This window comes from Amia ocellicauda, chromosome 11 (genome assembly GCF_036373705.1).
Source record: "Amia ocellicauda isolate fAmiCal2 chromosome 11, fAmiCal2.hap1, whole genome shotgun sequence".
Lineage (NCBI taxonomy): Eukaryota > Metazoa > Chordata > Actinopteri > Amiiformes > Amiidae > Amia > Amia ocellicauda.
Genome location: NC_089860.1, coordinates 24290734 through 24310750, shown reverse-complemented (window position 1 = coordinate 24310750; position 20017 = coordinate 24290734). Strand labels below are relative to the sequence as shown.

Below are 20017 nucleotides of genomic sequence, written 5' to 3'. Positions count from 1 at the left end.
GATCAGTGCTTTGTGCTGAGTGCACTGACACAGCAGCAGCAGCAGCAGCAGCGAGGTCTGCCTGGACACCATTGTGTGTGTGTGTGTGTGTGTGTGTGTGTGTGTGTGTGTGTGTGTGCTGTGCTCAGCGCATGCGCAGTGGCGCGCAGTGTTTTTGTAATGGCTGCTGGTTGACATGACTCAGAGCCGTCTCCTCGCCGGAATTAACGAGCAAAGCCACACCGTTACCTTGGGTTTACCTGAGTTACAATGGTTGATTTCCGACCGGAGAAGCTTCGCGAAACAGAAACACACGGAGTGAAGTGAGTCGTCCCCTTGTAGGTAGACCATTTTGTGTGTTTGGGGTGAGAGCCGGGCTGCCGCGGCGCAGTAGGTCTTGTGTTGCGGCGGGGCTCTTCTTCAGCCTCGGCCGGCGGGGAACGAGGCGTCTTGTTTCAGCTCATTTTACCCCCTTCATTCCCAGATCTCTGCAGCGTTAACACCATATGTGTGTGTCGGTGAAATGTGTTTATTTAGCAGCAGATCTGCGTGTGGCCGAGTCCCGGGTAGCGGGGTGTGTGTGTGTGTGCGCCGGGACTGTTACACTACACCCGCGTACATGTCATTCTTCATTTCGTTAATATCTGTGGATTCACGGGCTGCTTCGTACGCACTTAGTCTCCCACACACAGCAGTGCGGTTTGTGGGAAGATGTTCCTATATTTGATCTGTGTAGGCCTGTGTAATCGTTTATTTCAATTTGCTCGATCTTGTACCCCCCCAATGCTAAAATGTCTGTGCGAGCCGTACATGAGCAAGAGCAGCTTTCAGCCCCGTGAGGGAGGGGTGCAAACATGGCGTCCGTGAGCGCTCGGGGTTACTGCCGTTCATGCCGTGTGGGCGACCCGGGGGCTTCCTCTCCGCGCCGCTCGTCCGCACAGGGGGGAGGCCTGAGCTGCCAGCCGCCCCGCTGGGCTCCGCGGACATCCAGTATCTCCGTGAGAGACCCGGGTGCGGACGGGCTGTTTGCGCGGTGGCGATGTGACTGGTAGTCTTGGACGTGTGTGTGTAGACGGGTGGCGGCGGACGTGTGAAGCGCCTGTAATCAACGTGACGGCTCTAGAACCCCAGAACCCGACGTGTGGCGCTGCGGTTACAAGTGTAACCGTCTCATAATAACAGCTATTGACCATCCACTATTAGAATAAACATGGAATTTGCTTTTCTGATTACATTGTTGCTTACAAACACATGCAACGGTGTGCACATTAATACAAGCTCTGTTAAACCAGCGACACGCTTCTCCCATACACACAGACCCCGCCATGCTCTCCTACTTATAACGTTTTTTATATGCGTAGCTACACGTATAACGTTTTCTTTTGATGTTGTTTTTTCAGTAGCACAAACAGCGGGGTAGACACCACGATTTTGCTCTGCTTAAAACAAAATCAAAACGTCACGTTTGATTAATGAGTGGCGAGAGACGATTCCTAATAGGGTTGTGTCCCATTGAGGTAACTGATGTTATCAGCCTCTGAAGTCCAACTTCACTGCTTCCTTATTTCACTTCCTTGGATGTAGCAGTTTTAATACGAATAGTGTAGCATTATCTCTATATACAAAGCTATATATAGAGAGATATATGGCTGTGTAGGTGATTCTGCTGGACAGTGGCTTGAATGACTGACTGATTAAAATAAAAAATCACGTTTCAATAATAGGCCACGAAAAACAACTACATGGTTGGTATCTGCCTGTAATCAAATGCAGCTTTGAAACCTTTGGTAGGTTTTATGCTTTAATTAAATCCCCTCAGGATTAAAATTGTAATTTTTTGAGAATGATCTGTGCAACGTTAGCCTCAGTAGGTTTTATTTTCAAAATTAATACAAATTGTAATGAAACTTTGGGGTGGACAAGGGGGACTGATGACTTCAAACAAAGCATTCAGATGAAAAACAAACAGACATATCTACTGCTTGTGTGTCAGTGATCAAAGGCTGATGTCAAAGCAGTGTAAAAAAATGTCTTAAAATCAAACAGGCAAACCAGCTAATGCACCAATAAATGTAAATGCTTCAGATTAAAAACTTGAGTGTTTATTTCAGGTCATGGTGGAAAATATCTAACTTTTTTTTTTTTTCCCCCGAATCGAAAATGATAGATCTGAAACTACAACAACGTTATTGTTTGTCCACTGTGAGTAGGTCACTGGCTGAGGAATTCTAATCTGTGTGAGTCGGGTGGGGGGTTTGTAGAGTTCTGAATCACGTATGGAGCGTTTGGATTTCACTGTCAAACACTGTTGAGCTGCTTACTGCTGCCACAGACCAACCAACTAACCAGTCTTAGAGCCATTTGCTTGACTGTTATCATTATTAAAGCTTTTATCGTCATTATTATCATTGGGAGGTGGTCAGTTAGCATATAAAGTTTGATCCCAGACAGCTTGCATCACATTAGGGTGTGTACTGTGAATCAACAACTGCTCATGCACAGTCACCACTCACAGGATCTTGGTTCTGTGCACTCCTCATGGCAGCTTTAAACAATATATAAATGTAATTGTGTGCTTAGCCAGTCTGGCAGTTGATTGGAACCTGCACTTCCTGAATGTACAAAAAGCAATGTGGAAAGTCACCTGATGGCCTCTGGGGCATGTGCATCAAGAGTAGAATACTTCTCCCCCTGAATAATATCTTCAACAGTAATGAAAATGATTTGGAACTTATATTCCTTATTGGTGGTTATGGGAAGTATAAGTAGCCTGGCTACTTCTGTGTCACACGTCCTGAGGACCCACCTTGTGATACTTTCAGGAAGTGTGTGTTTTTGCACTCTCCGCATGCTTTTCCTTGGTTATGTTTTTTTGGGGTTGGACCCCACTTAAATAACTTCGCCCTTGTCAAAATCAGGGGCCAGCCAGCAGGGTAGTGCCAGGGTCTTCAAGTTATTTTTTTTCCACCTGTACAGAGCTCGTAATTCCCTCCTTGAAATCCCCAGTTGGCTCAGTTGGACCCCTTAGGAAAGGTGTCAGTGGGATGGTGGAGGGGCCTATTTAACCTGACTGGATTGCACATGGTGCCCCTATAGGACTGTAGTAATGGCACCCATGTGTGAAATCTCATGTATTTTTCTTTTCTTTCTCTCCCTGTGCATCTGTCTGTCACTCTCCAGTCTAGAACAAGCATCGTGAGCAGCAGGACAATGGCTGTCAAGGAGAAGCTGGAGGCAGTGTTGAATGTGGGTCTGCGGGTGCCCAGTATCATGCTGCTAGATGCGCTTTACCGTTGGGACGTCAGCTCCTTCTTCCAGAAGATCCAGAGGAGCAGCCTCAACAACAACCCCCTCTTCCAGTACAAGTACCTGGCTCTGTACCTGCACTATGTGGGTGGGTGTCTGTCTCCTGGTTCCTGACCTGGATGTATAGTTTTATGTAGTTTGTTGTAAAAGTGAAAGAGAGAGAGAGGGCGAGTGTAGGGAAGAACATGGCCATGGGGAAGGTTGACTGCCTGAATCGTGGTCATGCTTGTAGGTCCACTATGGAAGTAACCCAGCTGCTAATCAGGGGCTTTAGCAGGAGCTACAGTGTGAAGAGAAGATTCCCATTCCCTTGGATTTCGTGCGGTTAATTGGTGCTACTGAGAGCCTGCTGCGCATCAATAGCATGCGTCTCTTATTCATTTTTAAACAAATTCAGTGCAGTTTGGTTATCTTCAACCTCTACCCCACGCTGAGGGTCTGTTAACCTTTTTCTTGTGGTTACACCTCTTGCTGTAGATTTGGTCGCAACACAGACATGCAGCAGATGATAGGGAAAACCCTGTGAAGAGAGTCTTGTTAGGACTTCCTAATCAAGATGTCTTATCACATGAGTTGCGGACAGTTTAATAAGAAGCATTTTTTTTTTTTTTTTTTTTTTTCAACATATTGAAAAATATAAAAAACCTACAAGCCTTTTCTGTCCAATAAACTAATCAAGTTGTTATGGTCTGTCCATGAGCAAGTGCTGTGAGACAGTGTGCCATTCTAAGTTTAACTCCTCTTAGCCTATTAAAGAGGAAAATACATTTGATCAATTTTTTCCAATTATAGTCATCTTAATTTTATCATTGTAAGCTATTTATGTTTTCGTATTTAGTATTGTAATGATAGGATGGGACACTTTTTTATTTTTGAGACTTTATTAATGTGTTTGGGTTTTAGACTCATATTTAAGAATTGTTTTTAAGACGAACAGCTAAATCTAAAGTGTATTTCCAATACTAGTTTCAAAAGTTGGGATTTTAAGTCAGCAACTTTATAACACTTAAAAAAATCTACTTTTTACTAACTCAACCAATTGCTGCTGACAATCTGTTTAATATTGATGGATTACATGTATTTTACTATTTAGAGTTTTAAGAAAGTGTGCAACTGCAATGTCAGTGCATGCTTGTGGATAGATTTGCCAATGCTTATTAAACAGTAATAAAAGTACACTGATGCCAATTGCTAATAAATCTATCAATTAAAGTCAACAGACCGAAAAAAAGAGAAGTGCCATGTTTTTTTATTTTTAGATGCCAGTTTGGGTATTTTTTTTTTAAATTCATGCAGTTTAATTTTGATTATTAAAATAATAAAAATAGAAATATGTATCTGAGTTTGTTTGCTAGATTTATTTTAAACAGGGCTCACATTGGAGGGAGGTTTTTGAAACTTTTAGCTAAGAGGGAACTAGCTTCATAAGTGTATCCATAAGAGTGCTGTAGAGACTGGAATGAAGTTGCTGAGGCGTGTTGTTTTTCCCTATTCACCGGGTGCCCATTCACAATACTGTGGCTCATGAGCTATTTAAAGAATGATATTTATTTTTTCAATGGTTTACACAGGATGCCATTCTTGCCTGGGTTGCAGGAGCAGACAATGGACAGTTGTACACAGTCAATCACAATTTTTACATACTGCTGACTAGGCTGCTGCTCAGTTCTTCTGAGAAGGGCTTGACTGTTATCTAGGCTACTTGGTTTCATGTCACCGGAAGTATGATCAAATCAATTCATAATAAAATACAAAAATAGATTTAAGAAAAGAAAAAAGAGACTGAAGTAATGCTTCTGGTCATTTGGAAGTTATGAACAGTAGTGGGAAGGTGTGTGTTTGGGGCGGGGAGAGAGGAGTTTTGGATAAGAATCATCGTGTATTTCTGAAAACATGTCTGCTGCCTGTTTTTGTGCGATATATTTGCAAAGATCTTAAAACACCCTTTGACATGTCAGGAAGCAGTTTTTGTTTGCCTCACTCTGAATAAGTGAAGGGTCTCTCTTAATGAATGAAGGAAAAAAGCAGGATTGAAGGCAGGGTGCTCTGTTGGTACTACATAGGAAGCAGAGGGTGTTGCTGTGACAGTATTTCAGAGGGGAACAATGAAATATAATTTCTGCTGTGAATAATCAGGGATTTCCTGAACCTTTCCGCTATCTCTGAGGAAAATACAGAAAAATGAGCCCTTTTCATTTTGAATGGCCTGTTTTAGAAATAAATCATTCATAAAATATAAAGCAAACTAAATCAAATCTATGAAAGTAAAGCTGTACAATACAGTTACAGCCTTGGCTTGAGTCTCTCCCATATGGTTGTGCTTGGAATCTGAAACTGCTCATGCCTTTCTGGCTTAAGAGTTTATAGGGAACAGGGTCACTGGCCTGGGGTTTGGGTGTCTGTAGGTGAACTTAGAGCATTGGCTGTCAAGTGGCAAGGCAGTGTTGTCTTGGTTGCTGCTGTCGCTGTCTTGGGTACGGTTCCTGTTGTGCGCAGTCCTAATCATTGCTCTTTGTGTATTCTCATTTTAATTATGAGATGTGGGGATTAGAGACTTATTTTATATAATTTGTGGCCTTCACACCCCTGTTCTTGTTTTCAGTGGTGCCACAGGGGTTTGCAGAATTGCATCAGAGCTCCTCTGGTGCAGAGAAGCAGTTTCCCTGGTAGGTCTTGAAGCGGATTAATTTGACAGCCTGTGTTCGGGACTTCTTGGCTGCAGTTGTGCTTAAAGCAACCCTTTATTCTCCAAGTGCTCCATGAGATCCACAGAGAGATGTTGCTTAGCACAGGAAACTCGGGCAGGTGTGGTCTTAAAGTCGCACACAAACTGAGACTAGTGTTATTATGCTCGCAGTTCCAGTGGAAGTAGGGGGTTAAAAACAGTGTCTAGCTAACCTCGGCGCACACACACATTTGAGTGATGCAATAAGGTAGTCAAGATGGGGTTTGTGTGTCGTTATTGGTTTGATAGCTTCTTTGTTTTATTTTTTACTTTAGAACCTTCTTTCTGTGCTTGAGTTTCAGCGAGACTTAGTTCTCTGTAGGAAATAAATATTTGTGATTATACAGAGAGCAGTGCACTTTGACTGACTGCCATGGTGTAGCTGTAATAACATGTAAAAATGCCTACCCTTTCATCTGAAGCATAAATGCAGTGTCGGTCTCCTACAGTTTTCACAGATCTTAAGTGAGAGCCTTGATTTAAATGTTTTGTTGTTGTTACTAAGTGGGACGTCAAGGGGACTTCTTGAGTTGTCCTGGTAGGAATCTTTGGTTTCTCGAGGCAGGATTGCAAAGGACATGAAATCTCCAGATAGAATTTGGAAACGGGCCACATTGGCAAAACGAATAGGTATTGCAACGCACCTTTCAAAGATCCAGATTCAACCGGAATGAAAGTACTGTCCTGTGCTACACTTTTAATGTAATTTAAAAAGCAGGTGATGTGAAGCTGACATGCCGTCTTGAAGAATAACTGCTGTAAATGAATGAGTTCCCCCACACTTGGCAAAACAGCACTGTTGTCATTGTAGGAAGCTCCAGAGGTCACGCAAGTTGTTACACTGAAAAGGGAACTTTATCTGATGGGTTGGCTTGCTACCAGGAAAGGAACTGTCTGTAGTTTCTAATGCCTGTTAACTCTGCTGCTCGATCTGTACTTTATTTATTACCTAAGTGAGATAAAAGGCTTTTTACTGCAGTCTTTTTTTCTGCTTTGGTTAAATTTAGTGACGGTGAATAATGATTCCCTTTGTAAAGCTGTGTGGGACCGAATACAGTCTTATGAGGGGCAGTGAAGAGCGGCCAGAGAGTCTCACAATCAGCAGAAACATGAATTGTCAGCAAGTCCTGGGATACATTATAAGGCAGCTGCTCTGTGTCCTTAAGGGAATATGATTTGGTATTATTTATTTAATTTACTTCTGTACATTCTTTGCCCCTACAGTTAATTTGGAGCATTCAGTTTCATTTGCAGGGACAAGGCCTTTTTACTGTGTTAAACAAATCTATTAAAGGCTACAAAAGAGAGATCTGTGCTGCAAATCTGCAAATTCAATACTAGGTGTCCATTCAGCCATGCCAAAATCCAGGCTGACAACACTGTGAAAATGCTTGCTGCCTGTTCTTTGTGTTCAAAAGATTATGCATCCTAACCTCCCCAGTCGGACAAGGACCCGTCAATTTCAGAATTACAGCGTGGATTTGCAGTTTGTGGAGTAATTGTGACAATAATGTTGACTACGTTAATCTGGAAATGGTCTTTTCACAGCTGTGGGCCGGAGTTCTCGCCATGTAGGAGATGCTGCTGGTCTTCCCCTTTTAAGAGCAACTTTATGCAGGCCTGTCCTGTCCTCTCCGAATTCTACCCTGCATACAATCCCTCAGATATTCCCTCTGTTCACCCCTCTGCTGATGTCTGTTTCCGGGGAATACCTTCTTAAATGCGGGATTAATAGCTTTGAGAGATGCTGGGAAAATCAGCTCCATGTGTACATGGAAGCATGGAGGCACATTCTTAAAGAAGGCACACCTCAGCCCTGCTCCCCTTCTCCTTGTCTTTACACCTCAGCCATTCTGAATCGTTCTGTCTGTGTGCGAGAGTTGGATAGCAAGTGGCCTTGGCTGTTATACAGTTCATAGAAGTTCTGCATGGGTTTTGAAGTGTGGCCTCTCAAGAGAGTAGAACTACCCCATTTGCTTTTTCCCTGTAGACTGTGTTGCGCTGAGTCCTTATGCATAGCATGTTACAATAGTGTATCAACATCACAGGTACTGTGATGACAGGTGCTAAATGCTGTTAAATGCAACCATTTAGCCTATGTTTCATCATACATCAGTAGTTTTGGACTGCCTGTGGGCTAATGCTTAGGAATGCAAAAATCACATAAAATATCAGAAACCACTTTTAATTGCACAAGTTTACAAATTGTTTTAAAAAAGGTATTTTAGCAAATAGGAGCATGGTCCACTTTGTCACTTAGCCAGTGTTATATGTAGATCTATGTAAGTAATCTGTAATCTGAATATTTTGAAAACATTTTGGAGATGGGAGTTTTTACAAGTTTGAGAAATTGATAAAATGGTAAATAGCTTTTTTTTGGTGTACAAGATGCATCCTTATTTCTGTTTTTAATGAAAATGGAAGTGAAAGCGTAAAAATGTAGTAAATGCATGCAGACACATGCACAAATGCACAAAGACTTGTGCAGCCTGCCTGGACCCTGAGATAGAGGGTGAAGACTCAGACTTCTTGGCAAGCAGTGCTTTTACTTTTATTTGCTACACCTCCCCTCCTGTGTTAAATTAATGAAAATACTCTATACAACCTGAGGGACAGACAGTCCTGTTGATCTGGAGATCCTCCTCTAAGGTGGCAGCCTTATTGGACACTTTATACAGGAGAAAGAGCTCAGTTCACCCATAGAGAATGCAGGGAGGGGCCATCGGGGGGCCTGTCTCACAGTGTTAGTGCAGTCCTGACGCATCTTGGCTGTAGCCCAGAGAAAACCTGGCTGGGGGGTGTGGCCAGCTTCAGGCAGGCAGATAATCCTCTCCAGAGTGAGTCCACAGGTGAGGACTGTAGCTCTCTATAGCATCAGTTCTTGCGTAATACAGTGGATAAGATGTGTGCTGTGGGCTCAACGTAGTTTCTAATTTTGGCCCGTGTCACATGCGAGCACATGCACTCTCTGTCTAGCACCTTTTTTCCTTTCTCTTTCTCTTTTCTCTCCCTCTCAGGATGTTTCAGCACTACCCCCCTTTTGGCTCGTTAGGGATTTTGCACAATAATGAGCAAATCTTAACTATTAAACTAACGTAAAGGTTAAAGCATCGTTGATGGGGGTTTGGAAGGCCTTAAAAAATAACCCAACTGTGTAAATTATCAGCATGGCATCGTTATATTTTAAATGCATAAACCAGGAAGTAAATTATGAGTCATGACAGAAACCCCAATGAGAGAATCGGAGAGAATGAGAGTGTTGACGTCAAACTCTCTACAAGGGTACTGTAAAAATCAGCACAGCACCATGACCGCTACTTGAGCCAGTTTCCCTCTGAACGGGTTAGTAGGTCAGTTCTTTCCTGAATGTCATAAGCTAACGTGTTCTAGGTCTTTACATGCAGTCCCTTGTTGAAGCTTCCTAATGTGCCAGTGGTTCAAACTGCCAGAGCTGCGTAGCCCAGAGCCATTTCCTTTAGACAGCACCCCTGCACCTGACTTGGAGGCGATGCTTTGTGCGCTGTGGCTTGCCACGTGGCCTGTCCTGTCCTGCATTGTCAATGATTGACCAAAAAAGCAAATTAATATACACTAACTAAGTAAATTAATCGGTCTCTCTGGCTGTGAATCCGATATGGGTGGGGGCCTGTGCTGTGATGCCCCCCCACCCCCAACGTCTTTGTCTATTATGGCAGAGAGCAATGGAGGAGGGCTGTGTCGAATCAAAGATCCCCTGACTGCCAGCCATTAAATGAGAGGGGTAAGTAAAGGCTCTTAGCGTGGCCAGTGACTCATTGTGACTCCTGTTGAGTGATTTCTTCTTGTTTTTAGTTTTTTTAGACGGTTGACTCTGGAGCGAGCCTGCTTGCGTTTTTCAAAACAGCTACGCTCGTGGCAGGTCTGCTTTGTATCTGTGAGGAGGGTGATGCATAACTATCTAATACAGCTGGGCGGGATGTTCATGGCAGCTAATCTTGGCAGGGCATTTTGGTTAGAAATCGGGCCCAGTTCTTCCCATAGAGCTTTCAATTACACCGGTTTTCAAACAGAAAGGCAGATTACAGATTTGAGCTACTTCTGTATTTTTTAACTCATCTATATCTATCCATCTGTAGCAGGTTAACATTGACACCGCTTTTTGCTTTTGTCTGGTTTGATTCTTTGTTTTCTAATAAATTCCTTTTATTTTCCTTTCTACATTGTTTCTTGATCAGTCCCTTTCATGAAGAGAGGTGTCAGTGTTGCTTTGAAGCAAGGAGCTCATTCTCCAGCACTTCTGTTGTTAGCCTATTACTGCAACGTATTGCAGCCAGAGTGAGTTTTCACATTCCGGCCTACTGCTGTGAACGTGTGATCAGAATCAGATTTATCTTGGGAAGACGCAGTCGCCATGCCAGGAGACCTGACGCAGGAGGTCAGAGTGGAATGACATCACAGTAACGTGCTCACTGGCGGTGAGGGGGAAAACTAAATCATGCCTTGTGTTCTGCAGGTTACATCCTCAGCGTGGTTCTCCTGACCCTTCCTCGACAGCATCTGGTCCAGCTCTACCTGTATGTCCTCACGGCTCTGCTCCTCTTTGCTGGACACCAGATCTCCAGGTAAAAAGGAAAAACACTGTAGCCTGCAACATCCAAAATAATCAATCCTAAAAAGAGCTGCACTTGTCCTGTAGTTTGCTCCAGTGCCGTCTGTTCTTGCTGTGACCCAAGCACAGCAAAAGGATGGGTGTGGGCGAATTTGAAAGGGGCCTTTCATTAGGTTTATAGCGTGCTTTGTTGGGCAGGAATGCAACTGTACACTGCACAGGCCTCAGTCTGAGCCTGAGCTGTTCTCAGTTGTATTCAAATCTACGGTAGAGGAACACAATGAAATGGTGTTAAGAGGGAATGTAAGAAGGCACGGTGGAAGACCAGGCTGAACACCATTGAATTTTTATTTTATTTTGATCCTTGTTCTGTGTAACCAGTGATGGAGTTTGTTGTAGAAGCTCTCTGACAGGTGTTTAGTTGCACACGGAGCAGCACTCTCCTTTCCCCTTTGTTCTGTAGTATATCTTAATTCGCAGGCACAGGAGCTAATAGCAGAACCCCCCACCCCCCACTGTGCAGAAGCAATTACAGGTACCTCGTAACTTATCCTTATGGATCCATTTGTACCTCAGTGCCGCCTCGCTCAAACCCCAGGAGAGGAGTCGCTCTGAGGGGTAATGGGTCGGTTTATTACAAGATTAGCTGCTCTAGTCGGGCTTCAATGATCCTTTTAACTGGAAGTCGTGTTTTAAGAGGCAGTCGTGTGTGCGTCTGTGCAGGTGTTCAGTCTGGTGGTTTTACACAGTATAGGCTTCATCCTGCATTCAAGCAATATGAAAACATGATGGAAAACATGTTTTTCTTTTTTTACTTTAAACAGGCCTTTATTTAAAAAATAAAACACAAGTTCTCAAAATATTGGAGAGAGAACATTTCTAGATCTGTGACCTGAAAGTAACATTGTGCAATCGCTACACCAATAGTTTGATTTTACAAAATGAACACAAATATCACAATTACCATTACTCTGAACACTTTTCAACCAAAGCTACTACACATGAATGCCTATACCACACCCCTCACTTTTATTGTGCCTCGGCTTGCAGGGCCTTACAGGACTTACACTCAAAAAAAAAAAAAAAAAGTATTGTGACCAAAACGGTCACCTGTCATTGGTTCATTAACTTGTTAACAGCCTGCATATACAAAACTAAAGCCTTTTGATGTGCATGATGCAGCAAAAACTGGTTGGTTACCCTCAGATTACAATCTGCAATAGAGCTTTGTTGAAAAGAAGAAGTGATTTTGAATTTTTGAAAAGTCACACTTTTAAATGTAGTAAATGAATTGGTGTAAGCTTCCCCTTCATTGAAATCAAATGGGTTCCTGGTGGGAGAGAGGAGTTCCTGAACCCCAGCCACTGTGGGGTGACCTGGGAAGACCCTGACACTGCCACATCTTCCTGTTTTTCTCAGGGATTATGTGAGGAGTGAGCTGGAGTCCGGCTATGAAGGACCTCTATACCTGGAGCCACTGTCAATGAACCGCTTTACCACAGCTCTCGTAGGTAAGCACCTGTCAGAAACACCAGGGGGGCAGGAGCACAGCAGCCTAGGGGGGAGCTTTAATTTGTCAAACAAACCGGGACCTGAGAGACCAGGCTTAATTTAGGACATGATTGGTCCAGTTCAGTCATGATGTAAGGCTTGAGATAATGCCAGGATAGACTGAAGAACACCATGGTGGCGGACCCTGGCCAGATCAGCGGCTCCTACTGAATATTCACTTTGTTTTTAGTTTTTTCTTCCCTCTCTCTCTCGTCTCCTCACTTAACTCTGCTAAGTTAAGCTCAGCGTGGAAGGGTTAGAGAAGGTTCACAAGAAAAGGTCACAAGTGGTGCATGGTGATTCTGGCCGTGTCTTATCTGAGTACGATCATGAGCTGCTGAATTAGTTGTGCATGCAAGATGAAGGTCCTCTGCCTCAATCAGGATGACCGCCGTTACACAGGAAATGACCGAGTTATGCCCCGAACCATACACCTAGAAACCTGCAGCAAGGATTGGGGGGGGCTTCCTGCAAGAGCTACATGCTGACTACTCAGGCAGTTCCTGTGACAAGATAGATTGTGTCCTCGAGAGGAAGTGAGAGCTGCAAGATGTTTCTGTTGCAGTAACGCTAAGTTTAGTCCGGAAAAACCACAGCGCTGTTCCGGCTTGTGCAGAGATGTTCTAGCGACTGCCAGTACATTTGACTTTGAGATTTGAATCGGTGGCGTCCAAACACCAGTCCACAGCAAAACCACATCAAAATATTAAAACAAATATTCAAAATACTTCATGTATTGTTATTGCATATTGTATTGACAATTACATCCCCCCACCCCCTTTGATCTAGTGCCTGGGTATGTTTTATATGTGACAAAATAGCTGTTGTCTGTAAAGTTAATAGTGTTGGGAAAAAGTTTGGGTTACCGCCGATCTAAATTACATAGTTTTTAATCAGGATCGTATGACTTCTGCAATTACATGAGGTGAAAGGCAATCCTCACTGTCACGGCCAGTCCTCCCAAGCAACCGTTGTGGAGTTTGAGGTGTCAGATCAGCGCTGGAAGTCAGTGGTGGAGGCTGTCATGCTTCCTGGGATCTCACTTGAGTTTTCTATCAGATCTGGCATTTGATGAAGGAGTGCCACTGCTGCCGTATCGATAAGGACTCTGGAAAACAGTCAGGTGTGAGTGTTTTATTGGTGAAAGGTGTGTGCTGACTGTGCTGCACTGTGTGTTTCAGGACAGCTGGTGGTGTGCACCCTGTGCTCCTGTGTCATGCAAACCAAGCAGATCTGGCTGTTCTCCGCTCACCTGCTCCCCCTGGTGGCCAGACTGTGCCTGGTGCCACTGGAGACCATTGTCTTCATCAACCGCTTCGCCATGATATTTACTGGCCTGGAGGTCCTCTACTTCCTGGCCTCCAATTTACTGGTGCCCTACAAGCTGGCCAAGACTGCCTATCGTGAGCTCGTGCAGGTATCGCACTTACTTTTTTTTCATTTCATTTATTCTTTTTACTAATTTACATTTTTTCTGCTGCTTTGTCATCATCGTCGTTGTTGTGCATTATATTCCAGAGTATGTGGGAGAAAGTAGAGGGAACTGCCGGAGATAAGGCAGCAGTCAGCGGGAATGTCATTTGCAACTGTGTTGACTGATCTCGCTGTCAGAGGAGGTCTAATTTGAATCTTTGTGGCAGAGTAACTGACTGCTCCTCTGGCATGGAACACCTCTGTATGAAACTGCAATTTCCCATCTTATTTTGATGTTGGAAGGGTGTATTGGATGTTGAATCATGTATTATGTGGGTTGGCAGCCATCTTTAAAGCATCGTGGAGGAACCGTCCACTGTGTACATGGTTTATTTTTCGAATCCGGGCCAAGAAGAATGAATGGCCAACGTACCTTCACAGACTAGACGCAGTTTATCACAGCAAGGTACTGATGATCCCCCCCCATCTCTCTCTCTTTCTCTGCTGTTCTCCCTCTCTCTCTCTCCCTGTGTGCCAGGTGGTGGAGGTGTATGGTCTCTTGGCCCTGGGCATGTCTCTGTGGAATCAGCTGGTGGTGCCCGTGCTGTTCATGTCTTTCTGGCTGGTCCTGTTCGCCCTGCAGATCTACTCCTACTTCAGCACGCGAGACCAGCCCACCTCGAGGGAGAGACTGCTCTTCCTCTTCCTCACCAGGTGGGTGCTATGCGGTGACCTGTCAGGCTGTGAGCTGCAGGATCATTCATTGTCATGTTCCCAAATAAAATCTAAATTCAAAGGTCTGAAAATTATGAACGGCACAACAATTATATATATATATATATATATATATATATATATATATATATATATATATATATGAATCAAGTGGGGAAACATCTTGGTGGGACCCGCCAATGCTTTTTACCATGTCTGAGAAATGGAAATGTCCCCTTCTTTTCAGCTTTTCTCCCAATAACTAAATATATATTCACACACACAGACGCTTGCATAGGATCGGTCGTATTTTATGTTGCCCTGCTCTGGTTGCTTTCATGAGAGTGTGTGCCAGTGCTGCCGGTTTTTGTGCCCCATGTGTGCCACGGCAGTAAAACCGGCTCTGTGTGTTTTCTCCTGGCAGCATCGCAGAGTGCTGCAGTACGCCCTACTCCCTGCTGGGGCTGGTCTTCACCGTGTCCTTTGTGGCGCTGGGCGTCCTCACGCTCTGCAAGTTCTACCTGCAGGGATATCGCGCCTTCATGAATGACAACACCATGCACAGGTAAGAGCGGGCCTGGGATATGGGGGTGCATCGGCCACACCACACCCTGCCACACGCTAACCTTTGCACTGTTACAGTGGCGTGTTGGCTCAGTGTCTCTCTCTCTCTCTGCTCAGGGGGATGACGGAGGGGATCACGATGCTGATCCTGGCGGTGCAGACAGGGCTGATCGAGCTGCAGGTCATTCACCGAGCCTTCCTCCTCAGCATCATCCTGTTCATCGTGGTAGCCTCCATCCTGCAGTCTATGTTGGAGATCGCTGACCCCATTGTCCTGGCACTGGGGGCATCTCGAGACAAGTAAGAGAATGTGGCTTGGCGCCAGGCAGGCTGTGTAGGGCAGGGGCGCTCAAAGGGCTCGGGTGAGAGGAGAGGAGAAAATGAGGGCCATGGCAGGGCTCCAACATGGGGTCTTCAGGGGGTCTGGGTTTATACAGTGCTGTCAAGGACTGGGCCAGGACTAGGGCTGCTACACCGGAGGGGCAGAGCGGAGCTAATGAGCGTGTCTTGTTGCAGGAGCCTCTGGAAGCACTTCCGCGCTGTGAGTCTGTGCCTGTTCCTGCTGGTGTTCCCAGCCTACATGGCCTACATGATCTGTCAGTTCTTCCACATGGACTTCTGGCTGCTCATCATCATCTCCAGCAGCATCCTCACCTCCCTGCAGGTAACCCCCCCCCCCCCCCCCCCCACACACACACACACACACACACACACACACACACACACACACACACACACACACACACACACACACACACACACACACACACTTGCCCATTTCTCTTTTCCCTTTTGTTTGCAATTTTTCTTGGCATCGTTCTTTATTTTAAAATTGTCCATGGTGTATTTATTTTTCAGTTTTTTTCTTTCTTACTTTTTGGTTTTTATATCTTTCTTATAAAAGACAAAAATAAAAATGCTGAGTAAAACAGAAGCCATTATTCAGTGCAAGAGGCTGTGTGTCCCAGGTGTGCTGGGCAGCAGCCAGCTCCAGACGCGTGCGCACAGAAACACGCATGCACACACACACCCAGTCTTACACAAGAGTGTGAGGGGTAGGTCAGACCCACTCCCTTGGCACTGTAGCAGGAGCTGACTGTTCCCATCTCTCTGTGTGTGAATCTCCCCTGCAGGTCCTGGGAACGCTGTTAATCTACGTGCTGTTCATGGTGGAAGAGTTCCGCAAGGAGCCGGTGGAGAACATGGATGATGTCATCTACTATGTGAACGGCACCTACCGGCTGCTGGAGTTCCTGGTGGCACTGTGCGTGGTGGCCTACGGCGTGTCCGAGACGATCTTCGGCGAGTGGACGGTGATGGGCTCCACCATCATCTTCATCCACTCCTACTACAACGTATGGCTGCGTGCCCAGTTGGGCTGGCAGAGCTTCCTGCTGCGCCGGGACGCCGTCACCAAGATCAAGTCTCTGCCCACTGCCACCGTGCAGCAGCTGGAGAAACACAATGACATCTGTGCCATCTGCTACCAGGTGAGCGAGGCTGTGAGTGGGGGGGCAGGAGGCCGCGGTGCTGTGCTTCCGTGTTGGTTGTCAAATTGTATTTAAACAATGTGGTGACTGGACTTCCAGAGCAGCCTGGACTCTAGTGCCCTATGCAGGGGATAGTCCAGCACTGCAGTCAAATGAAGCATTGTGTTTGGTCCTGATTCTACTGCTGTCGTGTGTGTGCGTGGCTGGAAAGGCTGTCTGCTATGAAGTTACTAAATTAATGAACTCGGTACTAAGACTAATGGAGTGTATTTCCCCCAGGACATGAAGTCAGCTGTGATCACTCCCTGCAGTCACCTCTTCCATGCTGGCTGCCTCAAGAAGTGGCTCTATGTGCAAGAGACCTGCCCCCTCTGTCACAGCCAGCTCAAGGGCCAATCACAGACCTCCGTGACCAATGTGCCCCCCCAGGAGCTGGCACCGGCAGCACAGGAACCTGCCAATCACAATCAAGGGGAGGATGGGCCAGTACAGCCTGCCCCAGAGGACCATGCAGCCCAAGGAGAGAGGGACTCTGTGAGAGAGGGCAGCACTGGGCCTTCCCCCACACCCACAGGAGACACCAAGCATCCTGAGGGACAAGCCGCAGGCTGCCAGCCTCCCTCTGTGCACTTGGACCCCGGATCGGACAGTTCTGAGGAGGTGGGCAGCCAGTGTGGCGCTGTGGGCGGCCAGTGTGGCGCTGTGGGCGGCCAGTGTGGCGCTGTGGGCGAGGGCTGGGGAGGGCTGGATCCTTCTCGGACAGCCCACCGAGGAGTCCCCCAGAATTGTCGACCGCCCATGCCCAGCCCTCACCCTGCCGGACATGAGCTGGGCAGTGGGCCTCCGGGGTCCCCCCAGGGGGCAGCTCAGGGGCTGGCCACTCCCTCGGCACAGGGACTCTGAGGGAGCGTCCGCTGTAGACTGGGGGCCGACACCCCCTCTGTCACAACGCAGGCAGCGGCCATTAAGAGTGGGGAGTTTTGCAGGATGGAAGTTACTGAATAACACCTTTCCTTCTCCCCAGACCCTTCCAGCTCTCACAGGATCCCTCCCAGGGAGTTAAGCCTACATTATGACTGTTAAAGGAAGGGCCAGTTACTGGGTAAAATAACATGATGATAATTGACTAAATATGAGGAATACTCCATATCAGACAGAAAGAGACTGAACATTTGGTGAACTAGAAGCTTTAAGCACGCTTAGGCTAGCACGCTCTCACTGTCTTGTATTAGATTTTTTTTTTTTTTAATCTATATATGTATACACACACACACACATACCTGTGTGTATGTATGTATATATATATATATATATGTGTGTGTGTGTGTATGTATGTATGTATATATATATATAATATACACACACACACATCGTGTATGCATATATATGTATGTGTGAATGTATACACACACATATATAGTGTATATGTATATACATGTATAATGCCACTGCATTTGCACTAATGTAATTTATAGCAATGCTCCAAAGTTGTCTTGTCAGGTACCAAATATTTTTCTTTGGTGTGTGTGAGGAAAACAAAACAAACATACATACACACATATATATATATATAATAGAAATAAGGGGGGTTTGATATATGATAGTGTTAATGCAGCGCCAGGTAAAGGGAAGTGGGCTGAAGCTTATATGAACACTTTGGTGCCCTCTATGGGTAGAAGTGGGAAGAGCTTATGACCATGGATTAAACTGGTGCAAGCAAGAGAACTTATTTCAGTATAGAATTGACTTGGACAGTATTATTTTGGCATTAATTGCATTTGTGAGAATGAATACATAAAACAATGTATGAACAAACTTGGCAAATGCCATTTTTATTATTACTTTGTAGTAATTGGATACATCTTGCTCACAGTTCCTTGAATGGAAGAGCAGTGGCTGATGGTGTGTGTAGCTTTTACATCCATCATGGCTTCTGTAGACCTTTTTCCTTTTGTATCTTATCATTTGAATTGTAGTCTTGAATGAAGGGATTTGTTTTTCTGCTGGAGAGACAAAGATGCCCTAATCCAGATTACATTCTATTTTTATTATGGTGAATTTTTTTTCCATTTTTTTTTTTTATATTAAATTTACATGATGTTAATCTGTGAATGCTGAATTCAGATCAAATCTCAGTCGTGATCAGCGAATGAATTTGTCTGAAATCTGGTTTTTATTTTACAAAACTGAATGTCTAAATAAATTGAAGCATCAAATTTAAACAAGTGCGTGTCTCCTGTGCTCTGTGCTCAAACTGCTTCAAAGGGGAAAAGACAGATGTTAGTGAGTCAGCAGTTCTGTAGATTCATATGTCATAGGCTCTAACCCTGGCCTTTCAGGGGTTTTCCTAAACCAGTGGGATGATTGGCTTGGGTTTTCACTTTGAGAATAAATCAGTCTTGTCTGACTTGTATATACATTGCAGGCATCTACCCAGTTGCTAGCTACATGTACAGAAAGCACACTGTGTATGTGATTGTATAATACCGTCCCAAATTCCAAGTTCACAAATTGCAGAAACACCGTGTCTGGGTCTGTAGTGCAGAACACAAACGGACAGGAATTAACTTTGCTGCGTCTGCACAGTCCTTTTCAAAATCTAAATTCAACATTCTTGAAACAAACTTTACAGTAATCTGTTGAGGTCCATCTCACTATTTAATATATATATATATTTGTTTTTTGTCGCACTATGGTTTTGGGGGAGTGATGAATTCTTTCCCTCTTTCTGAAGAGTGCCTAAAAATGTAATATAAACCATAATTAAAGCAGAACAAGTGCTTCATTCTGTTACCTCGCAAATCCCTGCACTGGTAATGAGGCCCCGAATAAAAAGTCTGAGCCCTGTTTTTAGGTTTTGTTTCTTTCCTTGCAGGGTCAAAAGTTGCATCAGAGACAATGTCACAATCCCAAGAGCTAAAAACACAGGGACAGAGAGAGAAGTTGCAACTCAAATCGAACTGCAGCAGCAAAAAATGGATGGGAATAGCGCTATATTTAGCACAGAATCGGAGACTCCACTGGCTGAAATGTGGATTCACAAAAGGACTGGTCTCCTTCGTTGGTCTAGTTTGCTGAGATCTTCCCCTTTCAGAGCTCTGTATCGGTAGTGCAGTCAAATGTCCACTAATAATTGGGGGAGGATCTTGTGCTACAAAATAAACTCGCCCAGGGTTAGTACAGCCAGTAAAGGGAAGCTCTAATCTTTTTAGGAACTGTTTTATTACAAAGAGGAGCCCCGACATTGTTCAACCCCCCGTGGCTGGTTTACTGCCCTGCGCTGGGCTGCTGATTGTTCAAGTGCTTTCACGAGGAAGCTGCCTTGAAAGATGGAGTTGTTCCCCCCCAAAAAATAAAACATTTAAGGGCAGAGAGGTTGTTTTTTCACATGGAAAAAGGAGGGCTTCCTGTTTCAGAAACATCTGTGTTCGAGCGTGGCGATCACACACACACACACACACACACACGTGATGTCACTCACTCATTGTCCTTCACACTCACGAACACTCACTAACACACACTTGCTCGAACACGCACAGTCTCGCACCTCGCACTCTCACTCCAGCGCCTGCATGCAGCCCGCAGTTTGGGCCCTGTGGAGCTGCCGTGAATCCCCCGCCAAGTGTGTACATGGCAGTGTGCAGTAGCGCTCAGGGCTCTGGACTCCTGAGCGCCGTGCCGTGGGGT

At 45.0% G+C, this 20017-nt stretch overlaps 1 protein-coding gene across 2 annotated transcripts; it reads left to right on the top strand.

The window, feature by feature from the left end:
- The first annotated feature begins 120 nt into the window (after window positions 1-120).
- Window positions 121-18556, top strand: rnf145a (ring finger protein 145a). 2 transcript variants are annotated; one of them, XM_066717065.1, is made up of 11 exons: window positions 121-302; window positions 3160-3373; window positions 10503-10611; window positions 12018-12109; window positions 13331-13566; window positions 14101-14276; window positions 14701-14841; window positions 14958-15140; window positions 15357-15504; window positions 15974-16330; window positions 16610-18556. In XM_066717065.1, exons 2-11 carry the CDS (start codon window positions 3190-3192, stop codon window positions 17231-17233), a joined length of 2250 nt encoding a protein of 749 aa, XP_066573162.1. In that variant the 5' UTR covers window positions 121-302; window positions 3160-3189; the 3' UTR covers window positions 17234-18556. The 2 variants fall into 2 exon arrangements, with proteins under 2 accessions (XP_066573162.1, XP_066573163.1); XM_066717066.1 differs by having other exon boundaries at window positions 121-317.
- Window positions 18557-20017: the final 1461 nt, after the last annotated feature.

Bases quoted from the DNA above. Each gene is read 5' to 3' on its own strand.
- rnf145a (XM_066717065.1), top strand. From the start codon at position 3,190: ATGGCTGTCAAGGAGAAGCTGGAGGCAGTGTTGAATGTGGGTCTGCGG. The intron at 3,374-10,502 runs GTGGGTGTCTGT...TGTGTTCTGCAG, and splicing joins TCTGTACCTGCACTATGTGG to GTTACATCCTCAGCGTGGTT. The intron at 15,505-15,973 runs GTAACCCCCCCC...TCTCCCCTGCAG, and splicing joins GCATCCTCACCTCCCTGCAG to GTCCTGGGAACGCTGTTAAT.